The sequence below is a fragment of the Sinocyclocheilus grahami genome, unplaced genomic scaffold (assembly GCF_001515645.1).
Source record: "Sinocyclocheilus grahami isolate Dianchi unplaced genomic scaffold, SAMN03320097.WGS_v1.1 scaffold1641.1, whole genome shotgun sequence".
Taxonomy (NCBI): Eukaryota; Metazoa; Chordata; class Actinopteri; order Cypriniformes; family Cyprinidae; genus Sinocyclocheilus; species Sinocyclocheilus grahami.
Window position 1 is genome coordinate 91,919 of NW_015506820.1, and position 19,504 is coordinate 111,422.

The following is a 19,504-nucleotide window of genomic DNA, read 5'->3' on the forward strand; positions in this document are numbered from 1 at the left end:
TCTATTGGATGTAAAATGCTCTGCAGTACATTTTGTGATTTTAGAATGTTAAGTATGGTAACACTTTAGAATAGGGAACACTTAACTACGAATTTCTCCTCAATAAATTCCTAATTTGCTGCTTATTAATAATTAGTAAGGTAGTTGTTAAGTTTAGGTATTGGGTAGGATTAGGGATATAGAATTAGGTCATGTAGAATAAAGCATTAATATGTGCTTAATTACTGCTAATAAATGGCTAATATTCTAGTAATATGCATGCTAATAAGCAACTAGTTAAAAGACCCTAAAATAAAGTGTTACCTTAAGTTCTACTTCTGTAGTTATTTTGGTAGTTTGTATTTTGGTGAAAGTAACTCAAAAGTAATACAGGAGTCATGTAACACATTACAATTCTGAGACAGTAATATTGTAAGGTAAGGAATTACTTTTAAATAACAGTAACAAGTAATCTATAATGTATTACAGTTTGGAAGTAACTTGCACAACACTGGTCAGGACTCAAACTCAGGTCGCCAGAGGTGCAGTCGCACTGTCAGTGCTCTAACCGCTAGGCTATCAGCACCGACTTGGACTGGTTTTAATGGTAACTGTAATGGTGCCTGTTGGTCTCTACTGGCAATTGGTCACCTTCTATTGGTGGCTTGTTAAAACCACTAAATCCTAATGGAAAATGGCTCAAAACACACCACAGGAAACCATTTTTGTAATGGTTTTAATGGTTAAAAGCTGATGGTTTGTTGTTTGTAATGGTAATTGTAGTGGAAACCATTAGCATTTCTGTGATGGTTTGTATAGTTTTTTCAGCAGGGAGGATAGTTTGTGATTTGGTCTTAGTGACTTAGGAGTCCTCTTCACTACTCCAAACGTTTCACAGCTTTAGGAGCTAGTTTCATCGCTAAAACGCTTTGTGAAATACTCTTATAACAAAAATTTAGGAGTCCTAAATTTAGGATTGACATGCCCATTATTTTTAAGATTTTCTCCTAAATCGACAAGTTATGAGCTACTTTTAGCCTTAAGATGTTTTGTGAGTACAGGCCCAGATCTGTTAAAAATGATTGCTAATAATGTAATTAACATTGTGAGCTGAAGACTGACCGAGTGCAAGCAGTTTCTTACTCTGTATATCCATGATGTTGGAGTCAGCACCGTTCTCCAGCACATCTCCCTCTGGGCTGGACGAATCCTCCATACCATTCTTCTGTTTCTTCTGCTCAAGCTGACCTTTCAATCTCTTAACCTGAATAGAAAAATCAGAAAATCATGCTTGTAATGGCACAAAATGAGGGTAAAGTCAATGTAAAGTACTGTAACTGCCAGCAGCGCACCTGCTCTATTAAGTTTTCCCTCTCATCAACCAGTTTTCGCAAGCGAATTTCTGAAAAGCAAGTTCAACAGATAGACCATTATACAACCAACATTTTTTTTCTTGCAGGTTTTTTTTTAATTTTTTTGGAAAAACTGAAACTGTATATCCACTTCAATAAAATAACCACTTTTGGGACATTCATACATTTTAAAAACTACAGTTAAACATCTGAAACATGTATTTTGCAGAAATAAAATATTACATTCTCATGTTAAAACAAATTCCAAGGTTAGACAGGAAAGATTTCACATACCAGGGGTGGGAGGGGCCAAAGGCATGGAGGGGGAGGAGTCAGGGCATGCAAAAAGTGAAGCTATCCTATGCTGGGATGTGAAGGATGAGGATGGACAACATGCAGAAACTTCAGTGATCTCAGAGGCTTCAGCCTCATGTAGTCAAAATCTCTTAGCGTTCGCTCAATCTGTACATCTATTACATGACAGTGTTTTTCATGTGAGCTTACTTGAGGTTTGTGATGCAATGAATGTGTGACATACTATAATTCATGTCCTAAAAAATAAAACTTCCATGACTTAAAAGTAAGTCAATCTTATCTGAAGCAGTTTAATTAAATGTCAATTAAAACTTACACAATCAATAAACAATAGTGTAAAACATTTTTAATTGCTTAAGTTTTATTTTTAAAATACATGGTTCACTTAAACACTGTCTCAATGTTCCAACAACATCTTCACCAAACAGAATAAAATATAAAAAAAAATTCCCAATCGTATCTCCCAACAAATAAATTGTAAAAACAAAACGTAACTTCAAAGCTCCAGTCAAATTTTTAGAGGAATGTTTAATAAGGTTGGCACACAATAACATTTTTTATTTACCACAATTTTAAACAACATAACACCCATTTAAAAAAATTTTACAGGTCCTTTGTTACCGAAAACATTGTAATTAAGAAGCTGCTAAACATGACTGCAGCACAGACAGAAAGCTGATCATTTGTATTACTCGTATAGTATGAGAAACATTTTATTCATGCTCATGTAAAATTTCATTATAAATATGACACTTTATACCCATTACTGATAGCATTTAATGTGTAATTGGTTTAGGGATTTTAAATACTGTTTCTGTATTGTTAATCAGGTGATAAACATGTATAAATTATGTTTGCTGAAAAAGATGCAATGACTGATAATTGGGTTTGACTGTAAGATAACTGTTTATTTTACGGTTCTCTGAAGTAATGGTCCCAAAATAATTTCATTAGGACCTACATAAGTGCAAATTACTTTTTCAATTGAAGATGCTGAGAAGAGACTCGGCAATGTCCTTGTCTATTAAGACATTTTACATTCTTCTTTCCCCTTGCCCTTCCCTTTCCCTTTTCCACTTTTTTTAGATTCTTTTCTTTCATCTTCCTTGTTTCTTTCTGTGGTTTCCTTCTCAACTTCCTGATCTCCTGAAATACTTGACACCTTGTTGTCATGTTGAATGGAACTATTGATCTCTTGGCCTACATTTCTTTTCTCCATCTCTGAGATCAGATTAACTCCTTCACTGAGCGTCACGTTTTCTGATGCCTGCTGATGCTCCTCAAATGCATCTTCTTTATTTCCAGAAGTATCATGCTGCTGATCATTAGGTTTGACTTCACTGCTGATTTGGCTTTCCTCTGTTAAACATCCTTTTATAACTGTTGTTGTTTGTGGGTTTTCTGTGTCTTGTCCATCATCTTTCTGCTCCTTTGGCTTTGATTCCTGATCTGCAAGTTCTAGATGTTCTTTTTGAATTTGGTCCTCATCAGTGACATTGCTTTGGTTTTCCTGGCTTGCTTCTTGGACATCATCTTTGAAAAGAGTCTCTTCCTCTTTTGGCTGATCTAGAAAGTTTTTTAGAGGTGCATCTGATGATGCTTCAAGATCCATTTCATCAAAATCAAATGATTCTCCTTCATCTTCCTCTTCCTCGTCTTCTTCCTTGAGCTCTTGAGCAGCCACATCTGACTTTACCAGAAGGTCTTCTCCATCTTCAGGCAGTTGCACTTCAAGCTGATTTTGGATTGATCTGTCCTCCTCATCTTTTTCTACCTTGGGTTCTTGTTCAGAAGAATCTGACTCTCCAACTGATTCCTTAATTGCTTCATTGGGAGACAGGTGATCTTCATGCACAACCTGAACCTGTGTTTCAATTAAAGGAGTGTTGTCAACATGGCTTCCATCGGACACTTTTTCAGTAGGCGCTTTAAGGTTTTCTTTATCCAGATCATCTTGTCTCTCAACCTCTTCCTGGTCCAATTCTGCTTTAATACTGTCTTGAGTATCAGACACTTTTTCAATAGGCGCTTTAAGGTTTTCTTTATCCAGTTCATCTTGTCTCTCAACCTCTTCCTGGTCCAATTCTGCTTCAATACTGTCTTGAGTATCAGACACTTTTTCAGTAGGCGCTTTAAGGTATTCTTTATCCAGATCATCTTGTCTCTCAACCTCTCCTCTTCCTCGTCTTCTTCCTTGAGCTCTTGAGCAGCCACATCTGACTTTACCAGAAGGTCTTCTCCATCTTCAGGCAGTTGCACTTCAAGCTGATTTTGGATTGATCTGTCCTCCTCATCTTTTTCTACCTTGGGTTCTTGTTCAGAAGAATCTGACTCTCCAACTGATTCCTTAATTGCTTCATTGGGAGACAGGTGATCTTCATGCACAACCTGAACCTGTGTTTCAATTAAAGGAGCGTTGTCAACATGGCTTCCATCGGACACTTTTTCAGTAGGCGCTTTAAGGTTTTCTTTATCCAGTTCATCTTGTCTCTCAACCTCTTCCTGGTCCAATTCTGCTCCAATACTTTCTTGAGTATCAGACACTTTTTCAGTAGGCGCTTTAAGGTATTCTTTATCCAGATCATCTTGTCTCTCAACCTCTTCCTGGTCCAATTCTGCTTCAATACTGTCTTGAGTATCAGACACTTTTTCAGTAGGCGCTTTAAGGTTTTCTTTATCCAGATCATCTTGTCTCTCAACCTCTCCTTGGTCCAATTCTGCTCCAATACTGTCTTGAGTATCAAACACTTTTTCAGTAGGCGCTTTAAGGTTTCCTTTATCCAATTCATCTCGTCTCTCAAACTCTTCCTGGTACAATTCTGCTCCAACACTGTCTCGAGTATAAGACACTTTTTCAGTAGGCATGTTAAGGTTTTCTTTATCCAGATTATCTTGTCTCTCACCCTCTTCCTGGTTTAATTCTGCTCCAATACTGTCTTGAGTATCAGACACTTTTTCAGTAGGCATGTTAAGGTTTTCTTTATCCAGACCATCTTGTCTCTCACCCTCTTCCTGGTTTAATTCTGATCCAATACTGTCTTGAGTATCAAACACTTTTTCAGTAGGCGCTTTAAGGTTTTCTTTATCCAATTTATCTCGTCTCTCAACCTCTTCCAGGTCCAATTCTGCTCCAATACCGTCTTGAAGTTGGTTTTCCATTGGCTTATCAATAAGTTGTTCCTGGATTACCCTTTCAGCTTCATTTCCCACCTTCTCCATTACAGAGGAAGAGGGATGAGCAGAGTCATCTTGATCTTCAGGGTTAGTGGTCCCATCTAGATCAATGTTCTGGACATTTTCTTCCTGTTCTTCCACTTCACAGTTCAGATGGCTCTTCACTTCCTTCATGTCTACCGATAAAGATTTCTCAATGTTCTCAGAGCAGCTGGTGGACCCGACACCCCCTTCAACAGCATCCATGGACTGAGCAGAAGGTTCATGAGGCAGTGAAGTCTCCGTTTCTGAAGATACAAGCTCACAGCTAAAGACTACAGCTTCAGAGTCAGGATTTGTTGAATCCTCAGTGTGTTCATCAATAATGTTTGAGGGGTTAGAGATAACATTGCTGGACAGATCATCTGAAAGGATGCCATTGCTAGATTCAGGGCAATCAAAATGTGAGATTGTTTTAGAAATTCCTGCTAAATCAGCTTCATCTGTAACTAACAGAATTGTATCTTGAACATCATCAGCATTTATATTTGTGCTTGTTGTTTTGATATCATCCAATTCACTGGTTCTTTTAGCATCATGTGGGACATCTGTATTCATCGTTGTTTCGGATATATCATTCCCTAAGGGCTCCTGATGGTTTCCTTCTAGATCACCTTCCGTTTTTTGGTTTGGATTGTCTTCACTACAAACTGTTTCAGTCTTGTCATCTATCTTCGTATCATTCTCTTGTTTGTCACTCGGTTTCTGCTTCTGCTTGTTCTTCTTCTTCTTTTTCTTCTTTTTATTTGAAGCACTGGCACCTTGGGTTTTGGCAAGCTTCTCTGTTTGAGATGATTCTACAGGCTCGAGTTTATCATCAAGCACTGCTTCACCAGGTTGATCAGGTTCATCATGGATCACCACAGTTTCTTCTTTGATCACCTGACTAGGTTTGACACATTCACTCTCTTGTTGATCGGTCTCCAAATGTCCATCCTTGTGATCAATGCACTCTACTTCCACTGTATTGCCTCTTGAATCTTCTGGTATATGCACCTCAGATTTGATCTCCTCCTTGGGTCTTGTTGCAGTGAGTTCATCATCACCAACAGAACTTGGAAGTTCTTCAGGTCTATTCTCAAGCTGCTCTACACCCCGATTCATTTGGTCCCCAAGGTCTCCATTCTCATTTGCTTCTAAAGGTGCATTTGTAGAACTGAACGGGGCATGTGAAAACTGCTGATTCCCTGGCACCCCATCATCCAAATCTTTTTGTTGCTGGTCTTTACACACCTTCAACTGATGAGTGCCTGGGAGATGATTGAGGTGTCAGTAGTTAAAATCTGTAGAAGTCATTGAATATTTGGCAAATGTTTAGAGCAAGAAGAAAAAGAAAGAGGGAAAGGAGCGAAAAAGGACTCCATGGCAAAGCACTTAAACCCATACAAATCAAAAGTCTTGAAGGATGTCCCGAAGAAGAAAACCCCAGAGTAAAGTCAAGAACTGAACAAACTACTCTGCAATTCCTTCTCTTGATTTTGATTTTAAAATCAAGGATGCTGACATTTTTCAGCACATTTATAAACACTAATTCAGCAGAGTATTGGAATATGGACTCAAGAAAGAGACATGACTCTGTAGTGTTAACTTTCATTCAAGCTGTATATGCAAAGTGGATACAGGGAAGCAGGAAAGGGTGAGAGATGTTAATGTGACGGTGCATTGAAGCAGGCAGTTTGGTTAGACTTGGCTTGAGCTGTACAAGCTGAAAATGCAAAGTGTCAAAGCTAAAACATGTTAGCATGCAATGAATGAAGCTAAGCTTACCTAGTACACTACTCCCCTCTCGGATTTCAGCTGATGCAGTTTGAGAATTCTGATCAGCCTTTCCGGCTTCGTCCTCTGTTTCTCCACCTCCACTGGTGGCTGAGTCGGGTCCAAGGACAATGCCATGTTTCTGGACAGCAAAACAGTTTAATATTAGTATACTTATTATAAAAACAAATTCAGGTTAAATTTAGATGCACTGGACTGGAAAAATAAGATTTCTTATTTTTAAACATGTATTTGTAGATAATATGATTATGATTCTGTTCATTCAGTCAGAGATTGAGTGTTAATGAATCAGTCTCGATTTACATTATAGTCTGGGTCTTAGCATCTGTACATTACTAAAAATGTATATAAAGCTTTTTCGTTAGGAAAATTTTATGAGAAAAGAGTGAGCCCTAGTTTCACCACACATATCAATACCTTCAAAATATCTTTGAGCTGAACAACCTCATCTCTAAGCTCATCCCGCTCATTTCGAATGGCATCAGAAAATTCCTTCTGCCTTTCTAATGCCTGAACAGCACCAGAAGGGATTTGGCAAAGATGCGGGGAAGAGGAGAAAAAGAAGGGGAAAGCAATGAAAACATCAGTGCTGCAGACAACATGAATAGTTTGGCAATGACAGACAGGTTGTAGCAGGAAACAGATGTGGAATATAGCTAATCTACAATTATATGTTTGAAAGATAAAATTATAATTCTCTTACAGTGAAGGTAATGACAAATACAGTTTTTTACAGGAGTTGGAAACTGAGGAATCATACCCCAATTTTTTTATTCTTCCACTCAATAGTTTCCTGGAGGTCAGAAATCTCCCTAACATAGCCGTCTTGCTTGAGCCGTAATTGACGGATCTCCTATAGAGAGGTATTGTGCATGGAAGACGACCAAAGATGAAGGAAGGAGAAAAGCTGTTAAAGCAGATGGGCAGATATGCCAAGCATTTGAAAAAGACAAAGGTTTTAGCATAGACATAAATACTACAATACTCACAGTGAGCAGTTCTTCACTCTGTTTCAACGTCTCCTTCAGTTCACTGAACTGAAACTGCAGTATGCTATGAGCATGCTTCTCTCGTTCAAGGTCCTAAAATATAAAACTGCCTTCAATGGGTTTTTTTACCCTTTAAATGGAATATTTATACACCATTCTATTTCAATCATAACATGACAAAAAGATTACAAATAATAAAAAATAAAATGAATGAATAAAGTTTCCAATTAAAAGCTCTTACTATTGTAACAATCTATTATTTGTGGCTCGACAACATATTACAACAAAGCATTACTGCAACTTCTTATAATGCACACCTGACTGTACAGACCTTACACTTTTCCTCAAGCTCACGGCGTGTTTCAAAGAGCATCTCCTCCAGTTCCATTAAAGAGTCTTTCAAAGTGTCCACTTCATACATCATATTGGTCTTCTCATTGTCCAGCTGTGCATTGGAGACCATGGCCTTACGGTACTTTTCCTCCACTTCCAAAAGGGAATCCTTTAAGAAGTCAGACAACACAATGAAAACCAGCAAACACTCACAAACACATATCTGTGCATGCATTACAATACCTCAACCTCTACATCAGTCTTGAACACAATTTTAAATTAAATTTTTCCTTAAAATTAAAATCGAATCAAACTAAATCATGAATAGGGATGTGTAACAATATGTTTTGGAGAATAAGATAAAGTCAAAGATGGAAGCAAGGCAGAGAAAATGAGGCTATAGACTTCAGTGGCATAGACATATAAACATGCAAGATCCCAATATCACATCATCTCATCATGTTTCTGATCAGCCACTCGCTGGTTAAAAAGCACAAAATTTGTTGTTCCTTTGCCAGCACTATCATAGATAAATCAAACAAAGCAGGTTCTCGCTGGGCTTTTGACTGGCACTGCCTTTACCAGCCATGTACCTTGAGCTCTTTGAGGTTCTGCATGTGCTTTGCCTCCACATCTTGAATCTGATCCTTAAGCTCATGGATCTCCTGAATGAAAAGCATGAAGAGTGAGGATGAAGAGGAAGGATAAAGGATGCAGTGGAGGAAGAGCAACGGAAGGGTAAAGAACACCAGACTTTCAAATGAATTACTGTGCAAAAAAACAAGTACAAAGCTGTAGAAAATAACAGTGAAGCAGATCGTAGAAGGTGGTCAGTCCTGCTCCTGAAGAGTTCAACACACAAAACATCTTAGTTATATTGTTCAGGTGTGTTTGATTGGAGCTGAGACTTTGTTGGAAGGCAGATCACTAGGAATATGACTGAGCAACATGAAGAAAGTGGAAATTGTGTTCTGTGAGCAAGATGAGTGATGAAAATGAGCAATGAGTTCTTATCAGACTAAATTATATTATAAATAAATGTATTTATAAAATATGCTATGCTACAGTGCTATTAACTTGGATTCATTTGCCCAATATGTAAACAGCAAAAGCATACCACGAAATCATGGGTTGATATCATGTGGTTCTATAAACCTGCTGCTTAAATTTAAACTGGCACAAGACAAAGAGATCAGGACACACACCTTGATTTCCCTTATGGATGCTTCTGTGTCAGCAGAGATGGATGTATCTCCACTTCCTCTCCGTGAGGACGTCCCACCCAGAGAGGTAAGAGTGGCGCCAGAAATAGTTGATGCTCGTGAGGATCCCTAAAAATACAGCAAGTCATAGGTCACATCCCTTGGTTATAGAGTTTATGATGAGAATATAGGCTTAAATGGTTAAAAAGATAAACAAATTGGCAAAAAAATCACAAACCTTTTCCAAGTAGTCTCGCTCTAACCTGTCATCAGCCTGTAAATAAAAAAAGATGATACACTTGATAGTCTTGCAAAAATAGAGTCAAGCCATCGAGTCTCTTATTCATTCATTCTGATTCATGCTGTTCCTTGAAGACATGCTGTTAACACAAAAAAGTTAGTAAAAAATATATTCCCATTACAGGAAGAAAATCAGTTCAAGTCAAGCTGAAAATATTCAAACCACAATGATAGTATTTGATCAATAATCAATATGCAACCATCAAGCAATTCTGTAATTAACAGAGTGCTGCGAATACGTCTTTTAAAAATAACCTTGAATTATAATATTAACAATTGGACATTTCTATCAAGCATCATGACAAGCATCAGACTTCTGTGGTTTTCTGCACATAACCACTTTTCTGACCACTGACCATCTTGCATGCAGACCATCACCTCAATTCAACATGCCACTGTTTGTAACACACACACACACACACACACACACATTTAAACCAGGGCATCAACCACCACAAATCACATGAACCCGTAGATTTCACTCTCATACCATTGACAGCCTCCCGTTAACGTTTGGCAGGTCAGGAATGACCACACGGTCAAGGTCTCTAGAGAGGCCACTGATACTAGCTGAGCTGCGCATAAAACTAGCCACTGAGCTGCTGCAGTCCTCCTGGAAACCACCAGATGGCAGCAATTAACATCAATGCAAGAGGTATTTCAGCTATTTGTGAAGTCTCAACTGTCCCAAGTTTAACAGTTGGCTTTTTGCATGCACCCAAAGAAAGAATTCACACAAACACACATATCACCTCAGATGTCCTTTCTTACACTGTTAATGTAACTCAATCCTACTTAATAAGGTAAACATCAAGCAATTAAACAAACTCGGAGACTAAAAGCATATTCATCCACTGATTTAGCTAGAAACAACAATCAATTTCACACAATACAGGATTTATGAGACATTAAAAGCAAAAGCCCCAATGAACTGGACGCTTGCAACTGTAGCTAAATCGGTCACTGAGAAAGCAACTTATGAAATATAATTGTGATAGTCCATGATCATCTTGGGCATCAGTGACCGTGAAGTTGCTCACCACTGGACTTCCACACGCAGAATTTGCTCTGGATGAAGTCCTAGAGCTGGAGCCCAGGAAACCACTGTATTCAGAGGACTAGAGGAACACACACACACACTATGAGAATGTGAAGAATCAGAGAGACAGAGCAAGAGAGACAATATACACAAAATGGATTCGAGATTGTCAGACATTTCAGGCCTGATACAGTCACCGCACATCTGTAAGAGTCTCCACCAAAAAAATAAAAATCAATTACAAGCAACTACAACTACAAGCAGTACAAATTTACAAACCGAAAACAAGCTGGTAGAAAACTACCCACTTTGACAACATACATGCCTGTCAATGTCTTACACATCCTTTGTTAGAGAACAAGCTTGACATGAAATTTGTGACATACTGCATCTAAAATCATTTTAACCTGCATTTTGTTCATTTCTTAAGATTATACATGCAGTTATTAATTTGAGAGACAACATGCAATATTTGTACTTTTTAAATGGTTCTATGGTACGGCAAATCAATTAAACCAACTAGTGAAATATAAAAGTTTACATATATAGTTTATGATGATTGCTAAAATATATGTAAAAACACCTAAAATACACACTTTCCTTTAAACATTAATGTCTTGATGTTCTTGATGTTTATCAAAAGATAATGTCATGTGACAATGTTAGGATTGTCAGCTACCCAAATATAAAGCACTCTTAGCTTTATGGAATTAACAAAGCCTTTTTAAAAGCATTTCAAAGCATTTTTGACCTGCATTAGCTTCTAAATCACATTCAGTCCCATGTGTTTAATGTGTTAGAGCATTCTCAAAATATTACTTGTGTTTGTTTTGAGTGGCATTATAGCATTAATTATTATGAAGAGAGAATATTACAAATTAAAAAAAAAATTTAAAAAAAAATCACACTTGTTGGTTTGGGACCTGAATCCACAGGTTAATAGGGTACAATTTTCATGCACATTTACAGTTTAGCTCTATAATTCTTACAGCACGAGCACTGGAGCGTCGAGAGCCACTGTAGAGACTGTCCTCATATACAGAGCCCTGATGACGGACAGATATAAACACACAGCAGAGAAACAACATTTTTATCGCTTTCTCACGCCTTGAGGTCTTACCCATAACCACTCTGTGCAAGTGAGCATGCAAACTCTCTCCACAGTCTCAGTTCTCCTTTTTTATGCACAGTGTATCAATAGTCTTTCATCACATTCAGATGATCACGTGACTCATGTCATTTGATTTCTGTCAGGTTGGTGGGGAAAAGGTCTGTAACTAGTTATTAAAGGTGAAGTGTATAATTTTTCAATATTTTTATTCATTTTTATCCCAGTTTAATATGCTGAGATTGCTATTCATAGGATAAACCCCCTTTTAAAATGTCAAATGACTGATGAGCTAATAAAGTAGAAGTTAGAGCAAGATCACAAATTATTGGTTAAAACAGTAAAAAAAAAAAAAAAAAAAAAAAATTGATACTTTTAAATATTTTCCAGGAAAGAAGCATTGTAATCATTAAAATAACTATAATAGGTTTTTGGGAAGTCTGGTTGGGAAAACAATTAAACAAAAACATATAAAATTCTATCACACACTTCACCTTTAAGGACTACAAGTCAAAGCCAAAGCACAAGCAGTTAGCTCAGTCCTCAGGTGTTTGTGGTCTGTGTGGGTTTAAGATCTAATAACCCCAGATGACCTGCTGTGGATGAGAGTGAAAGGGCTGGGCGATATAGCTAAAGAATTTATCAACGATATAATGTTTCATATCGTTCGGTATCGATAATTATTGACATTTATTATAACCTTTTTTTAAAACAAAGAGCAATAGAAAAAAAAGTTTTACATTTAACCCCTGTATTTTTAAATTAACCCAATTTATTGAGACAAACAACAAATATTTTTGTTTTAACAATCAAACACAAAATTAAAATTAAATATCTAATTTCTAATATTTTATATGCAGATTAAATAGGTCTTAAGGAAACTTTTGTCTTGTCTCCTGAGGCCACAGGAGGGCACAATGAGCAAAATAATGCAGAGCATTTAAATTGTCAATGCAAGGAAGTAACTCTATAACAAAAACGTGCATTACGTCTAAATTAACTCATAAAAATCAAATATCATTTCGTAAATTGCATAAACAATTATGAACAAAACAGCATCATGTATTTATGCTTGCTTAATCCAAAGAACCGAAGCGCCATTCACACAGATTGTATTTAAAAACATAAGAGACGCAGTGAAAAGGAATAAACCTCCACAAATTTGTGACATGTTTTCTAAACGTTTAAACTGTTTTAACATTGCATGGCTTTCTATACATCTCTTGTGTGAGACGTGAGTGCAGCAGTCTGAAAAATGCGCTGAATATGCGTTCTGTGTGAATGGCTTGGTTTCGGTTTTAACCTAATCAAGATCTTCTCCGCATTGAGCTTCTATATTTCTCTAATATTTTGAAAGAATAACGCAGCAGCGGCACGTCTCGTGGGCTAGACTAACAAAACATTAAAATATAACAACATCACTTACATCATCACCGCATCTCGCGCGCCACTGATGACGCTCCCTGAAGCACACATAACATTCAAATGCAAATGTTTATTCATATATCATATATATGTGCCTATATCGTGCGCTATATCAAACATTTTTTCTATTGTTATCGAAAAAGGTGTACCGTCAATAAATATCGATACTGTTTTATCGCCCAGGCCTGTATTCAAAACGTGTGTACAGAGCTGCACATATTATTGTACAGGAAGTGCTGTGGGGCAGAGAGTAATATGAGGAGCAGCACAAACCCTGTGCTTCCTGCTGTGCAGCAAAGACAACTAAACAGACAGAAGAGATGAACATTTCAAATCAAATACAGAGTGAAAGTGGAGAATAACTACAAAAAAGGTGGACAAGACAGGGAAAAATGATACAAGAAAACAGAAAGAGGGGATTTAAACAGTGGATAGATACTCAGCAGCATGGAAGGAGCGGATGAAGATGACAGACCTGGTAGCCATTGTAGGAAGGGGCTTGAAGTTTAGAGGAATAACTACTGCTGCTGTACAGTTCAGATGAATAGAAGGCTTTCTAAAATGATGGGAAATAATGTAGATGATTGAATGATGAACTGATGAAGACAGAAGCGTGAGAGATGTACAGAGTGATGGAGGGAGAAAAATGTTTTACCATGCTAAAATGTGCAATGCAGTGGCATCATGCCAGCTGAGGTCAGGAATGGTACTAAATGGGCTTTTCACTTTTGAAAATGTTCACCCAGGATCATTTTTTGTAACATTTTTGCAATAATTATCTTATTTCATGCTGCACACGGTTTATACATCACCCAGGGTTGAGACTGCACAGTTCACATATTTGGCAGTGTAATTTGGAGATAAAAAAATGTTAACACTACCTATAGGGCAAAAATGTTTGCGTGAAAAGCCATTAATTTTGCTACAATTCCCATGCATAAAACTGTTGCATAGAAACACACCTGTATTAATTAATCAATAATTGTACATGTACTATTTTACAAGTAACTACCGAAATCCCAAACTCTTCAGGTTATTTTATCTGGTCTCAGCTTGATTGTTTAAAACCTCTCTAAAACCAAGCAAACCAGATTAGTCTGAACAGGTTGGAATACCAGCAAATCAGCTAAAAGTGGTCATTCAACCAATATAGATAAAAAAGAGGCTGTTGCTGTTATTGTTAGATAACATAATTTGTCATCATTGTATCATTTATAGTGATACAATGCTCCAAAAAATGATATTTTACATAACATTTACTGAATTAAAAATAAATAACTTTAATATAAAAATTAATTAATATAAAAAATGTTTTATTGTAAAACACATTTATACTATAGATAGCAACTTTTTGATTCTGTAATATCAATAAATAAATATAAAATTAAAGCCCTGGTGTTGGTGCTGAGTGCCGACACTTTTTGGCCAGTGCTTATCATTGTTTAAAAAAAAAATTTAAATAAAAAAAATAAAATAAAATTTGTCCAACCACTATGTTATTTTTAACAAATCCATCATGCTTTTTCAAAGATTCACTCCACTCATGTGAGATATATTTTCATGTTAATCACACAAAGAGATGCCGGACTGAGACCCACCGACTGCCGATCATGTTTAGAGGAGCGAGACATTTTGCTCTCATCACTGAGTCTGGAGCTCTGCGCACAAATACACAGAGTCGAGTTTACAATCTTCACACTGATTTGTACCACATCACACAAGAGTTAGTCATACAACTGCATCATGAATTAACACCACAGACTCCTGGATGTCATAATAGGTGAACCAACACACTAGTTAATACTCAAACACCATCATCACACGGTTTGCCACTAACCCGATTAGACAATGTGCCGAGATCATCGTCATAGCCATTGCTCTGTGGGATAGACTAGAAGTCATGATTGATATTACATCATCTTGTTACAGAACATACATGTGACGTGCATAAGTACTGCGAACGTACGGTTTTGGAAGAATGTTTCTTCTTTTTCTTGGACTTCTTATGTGAGTGATAGGAGGAGGCCTGGGGAAGCTGGACAGGATGGTGGGAAATGGAAGTAATATTAAAACTGCAGAATTAACTGCACAATACTTCACGGTTGTGAACATGCAGGTGAAGATTCAGACACTTCAGAGATATAACAGAAATGTTAAGGTCATATGGTCATATCTGATCAAATCCAGAAGACAAACCACACCCACTTCATTTGCAGAGGCGGACAAAGTACACAACTCCATTACTTGAGTGAAAGTACAGATACCGCTGGTCAAATATTACTCCATTACAAGTAAAAGTTGTAAAGACAGATTTTTACTTGAGTAAAAGTACAGAAGTACTTACTTTTAAAAGTACTTAAGAACCAAAAGTAAATTTCCTTTTTTATGTCAATGCACTGTTTTATTATTGTACGTACTAGTACTTGCAATACCTTTGAAGCAACTTACAATACATTACACCTACTGAATACACTGACTAGCTTGTAGTATCTTTGGAATAAAGAGCTTTTAAAATGTTAAAAACCTATGGGGAAAAAACTAAACCAAAAAAATATTATTTAACAGCCCCACAAAAGCAGGATGGTAGTGATCTCACACAGCTCTGGACACATCTATGTGTAGCCATTCATCCACATTTGAACAGAGTGGACAGTGAAATTGCTGTAAATACAGACCGATAAGGAAGAAGAAAAAAAAAATCAAACCTGCGTTAAAACCCAGCAACACAACTGTAGCTGTATAACTTTACAACAGCAGCACTGCTTTAACAAAAAGTCAAAACAGCAAGACCTATTTGACATCAAAATAAAAAAATAAAAAATGCTGTCTAATCGCTCTCGTGGTACTTTGATGTCACACACAGAACAGTCTATGCAGTGCTGCTTCAAGTCCAACACCTTTTGTGCTTTATTAGGAGATGCACAACAGTTCTTCTGTGGCTTTATAGGTAATATTTTCACTTACACAATTTAGCAAAATCAGACAATATTGTGTCTAATATAAACCACAATATTAACTGCTTATTACTGAATTGTTGTAAATAAATATCACATTTGGAACTGGTCAGTGCTTAAAAAATGCTGGGAAATCATTTCATGTAGCCCCAAGAGTGATTACTGATAAACTGTCTGAAAAAATTACAGTTTTTAGATTAGAAAAAAAAATAAAATCACCCACTGACTTTCAAAGCTGCTAACGACTTTCTACTTCGAGGACATTGATAGAAATGTAGTGGAGTGAAAAGTACAATATTTGTCTTTCAAATGTAGTGAAGTTAAAGTCATAAGTTCCCAGAAAAAATTATACTCAAGTAAAGTACCGATACTCAAAAAGTGTACTTAAGTACAATACTCAAGTAAATGTACTTAGTTACTGTCCGCCTCTGTTCATTTGTAATGTTGATGAAACACTTCAAAACATCACAAATGTAGCATCAGGTATTAGCTATACTTAGTTGAAACACACCACAGTGCAAAAACAAAACCGTCTTGTGAACTCAATTATGTGCTCATTCACAGGAACCTGAAAGTAATGATATAACATCCATGCCCGAAGAAACATTTCCCACCCTGAGATTCTTACCACGCCGTAAGCACCCGCCTCATCCAAATCCAACTGCCCAGACAAACAAAACCACCATCAGCATGAAGAACATTTTGGACTGTTTTATAACCTTAGACAACACACAGCGAGCACACTCATATAAACCAACAACAAACACTCTGACCGACAGCACAGAAGGTTTATACCAGAGGTGTCGAACTCAGTTCCTGGAGGGCCGCAACCCTGCAGAGTTTAGTTCCAACCCTGCTCCAATGTATTTTTATACAAAAAATACAATGTATAAACCATGTATTTTTCCAAATAAGCCTGAAGGACGTGATTAGCTGGATCAGGTGTGTTTAATAAGGGTCGGACCTAAACTCTGCAGGGCTGTGGCCCTCCAGGAATTGAGTTTGACCCCCCTGGTTAATACAGTTTATAAGGAACTATAGTTACACTGATACTGACCCGTATGTTGCTCCTGCTCCCCACTGACATCCGTTCTTCATCATCTGACACCTTGATGGACAAAAAAAGGTATAATTAGATTGAGTACACAGTTAGCAACAGTTTAAAGACATAAAACTCACCACTGTGTACATAAACAGCAAATCAGTATGTACAGTGAGCCCCAAAATAAGTCTGACTTAAAGTAATTGCATTTGGAATAAAATCCAAGTGTATTTTTTTCTTATGAAGGACAAACTTGTTGTGAAATGTTTTGCATGAGAAGTGTTTGTGGAAGTGGTTTAGGAGGACAGACAGTTAAAAGACAAAGGTACAAACCGAAGCATGTCTCCGTGAGACACGTGTATATTGCTCACTGTCCTCCTGAGGAGAGGAGAGGAGAGGAGAGGAGAGGAGAGGAGAGGAGAGAATAAGCAAGATGGCAAAAGTGGCACACAAGACTCAGCAAGAAAGGCTGAGCAGTTTATGCAAAGACAGCATGCAAATCAGTAATAATTGAAGACAAAAAAAAGTGAAAAGATGTAATACATTCACATTTACGTTCTTGGGGTCAGTAAGATTTTATTTTTACTTTTATTAAGGAAGGAATGCTTTAAATTTATAAAAGTGACAGTAAAGACATTTATAATTTTACAAAAGATTTATTTTATTAAATCTATACTGTTCTTTTGAACTTTGTTCATCAAAAAATATAGTTTTCAACATTGATAATAATAATAAGAAGAAATGTTTCTTGAGCACTAAATCAGCATATTAGAATGTTTACTAAAAGATAATGTAACACTGAAAACTGGCTGCTATCACAAAGCTACATTTTAAAATAATAATAAAAATGACCAATTTTAATATTCCACAATATTTCATTACAACGGTTTTGATTGTATTTTTATCAAATAAATGCAGCCTTGGTAAGCATAAGACTTCTTTCAAAATCATTTAAAAAATCTTATTGACACCAAACTTTTGAATGTTAGTGTACATTAAAATATCTACAATGCCAGGAAACATACATAAACAAAGTTTTATTTTATTTGTTGAAAAGTTGTATTGAAGAGGTAAAAGAGGTATTGACCTAGTGTTGAGACATGCAACCCTGATATCCAACATCAAACATACTAATTATTAACAAATAGAACATGAACACATCCTGTATTGCAATCCCTATCATGTAAAAGTCACATGCTGATGAAACTACAGGCTTAGAAAATCTCAAAACAGTGAATGTACCATCCACTGCTCAATGTCCCCCCATTTGTTGTCCAAGTTATCCAGTCCATAGTATTTCTAAAAAAGAGAAATGCAGCAGAAACGAGGAGAGAAAAATAAGGGAAGTTCATGTAACAAGAATGCAACAGAAGGAAAGGAATTAAAGTACAGTATTTAAAAAAAATTGGTACACAAGTTGTCACTGGGGTGGTAGGTACCCTTTCAAAAGGTACTAATATGTACCCTTTAAGGCACAAATATGCACCTTGTAGTGGTAAATACAGTACAAAGACGTACCATTTGAAATGGCACCACCCCAGTGACAGTCTTTGTACCTTTTTCCTGACTGTGTAGAGTAGAACTACAGCATCAGATGTCCTACCTTCTGCACCTGATAAATCTACATCACAGGAGGCCAGCAAAACAGGATCAGATGAGCAAAGGAAAGAAAGCCACCAGATGGGGAAAGCAAAGGGAAAAAGAGAGGGCATTGATTATTTGACATGAAAGAGAGCTAACCGAGTGGAAGAGTGTGTGCTCAAAGATAATGGAGTGAAAAGGGAAAGCTGTTTTAGCAATTTGAAAGAAGTTTTAGCAATCCGTCAGCTCAGTGTCATGTTACCTGGCCTTACAGATAAACTTACAGCTAGAGAAAACAACGGCAGTTCACACACTTGACTCAAAGAACACATAAAGGTCAAGTGGATCAACAAGCAGCAAAATTCAATGCCAACACTGAACTGTCAATCAGGAATTTTAAAAATCACAATGAGAGTTAAAAAAGCATCTGAATTATGTCATGCAACTGTTCAGATATCTGAGAACATACTCAAGAGTCACAGAGGGTTGTGTGATCTGGTCTATGGGGTAACGGGATTCTTTCCACTGATGTTTAAAGGGGTCATATGATGCGATTTCCTTTCTCTTTGGAGTGTTACAAGCTCTTGGTGCATAAAGAAGATCTGTAAAGTTGCAAAGACTAAAGTCTCAAATCCAAAGAGATATTCTTTATAAAAGTTAAGAGTCAGCCACGCCTACCTAAAACGGCTCGTTCTAACACGCCCCCACATGTCTATACGTCACGATGTGGGAAGATTTGCATAATGCCGCCCAAATGTTCACACAAAGAAAGAAGGCGTAACTTTTATTCTCGCTGTAGTATTACTGTTGCCGCGGCCGCCATGTCGTGAAGGCGCTGTGTGTTTCATTGTGAAAGCAAAACTACTTTGTTTGGCCTTCCAAAAGAGGACGATATC

At 37.0% G+C, this 19,504-nt stretch overlaps 2 protein-coding genes and 1 long non-coding RNA gene across 22 annotated transcripts in view; 1 reads left to right on the plus strand and 2 right to left on the minus strand.

Moving 5' to 3' along the window:
- The window catches only part of LOC107571726 (leucine-rich repeat flightless-interacting protein 2-like), a 9,743-nt gene extending 7,823 nt beyond the window's left edge, over window positions 1–1,920 (minus strand). The window contains exons 1-3 of the mRNA XM_016258082.1: window positions 1,626–1,920; window positions 1,332–1,381; window positions 1,123–1,243 (exon numbers count right to left, since the gene is read on the minus strand). Coding sequence (XP_016113568.1) covers window positions 1,123–1,243; window positions 1,332–1,381; window positions 1,626–1,650 — 196 coding nt within the window. The 5' untranslated portion in view covers window positions 1,651–1,920. The remainder of the gene's footprint in view (window positions 1–1,122; window positions 1,244–1,331; window positions 1,382–1,625) is intronic.
- The window catches only part of LOC107571727 (uncharacterized), a 6,792-nt gene extending 3,159 nt beyond the window's left edge, over window positions 1–3,633 (plus strand). Inside the window, exon 4 of the long non-coding RNA XR_001607229.1 lies at window positions 3,580–3,633. This is a non-coding gene — a long non-coding RNA (uncharacterized lncRNA). The remainder of the gene's footprint in view (window positions 1–3,579) is intronic.
- LOC107571722 (midasin-like) overlaps window positions 2,238–19,504 on the minus strand; it is a 36,944-nt gene continuing 19,677 nt past the window's right edge. For 2 of the 20 annotated variants that reach the window (XM_016258074.1, XM_016258078.1), the window contains 11 exons: window positions 17,043–17,093; window positions 9,398–9,433; window positions 9,163–9,288; window positions 8,551–8,622; window positions 7,956–8,126; window positions 7,625–7,717; window positions 7,396–7,488; window positions 7,053–7,145; window positions 6,627–6,756; window positions 4,089–6,109; window positions 2,238–3,762 (listed from right to left, as the gene is read on the minus strand). In XM_016258074.1, coding sequence (XP_016113560.1) covers window positions 2,671–3,762; window positions 4,089–6,109; window positions 6,627–6,756; window positions 7,053–7,145; window positions 7,396–7,488; window positions 7,625–7,717; window positions 7,956–8,126; window positions 8,551–8,622; window positions 9,163–9,288; window positions 9,398–9,433; window positions 17,043–17,093 — 3,978 coding nt within the window. In that variant the 3' untranslated portion in view covers window positions 2,238–2,670. Of the gene's footprint in view, window positions 3,763–4,088; window positions 6,110–6,626; window positions 6,757–7,052; window positions 7,146–7,395; window positions 7,489–7,624; window positions 7,718–7,955; window positions 8,127–8,550; window positions 8,623–9,162; window positions 9,289–9,397; window positions 9,434–9,949; window positions 10,073–10,499; window positions 10,578–11,487; window positions 11,545–14,629; window positions 14,690–14,868; window positions 14,911–14,997; window positions 15,067–16,613; window positions 16,647–17,042; window positions 17,094–17,360; window positions 17,406–18,269; window positions 18,327–18,630; window positions 18,649–19,504 lie in introns of all 20 variants that reach the window. The other 18 variants (XM_016258060.1, XM_016258059.1, XM_016258061.1 and 15 more) reach the window with 18 other exon arrangements.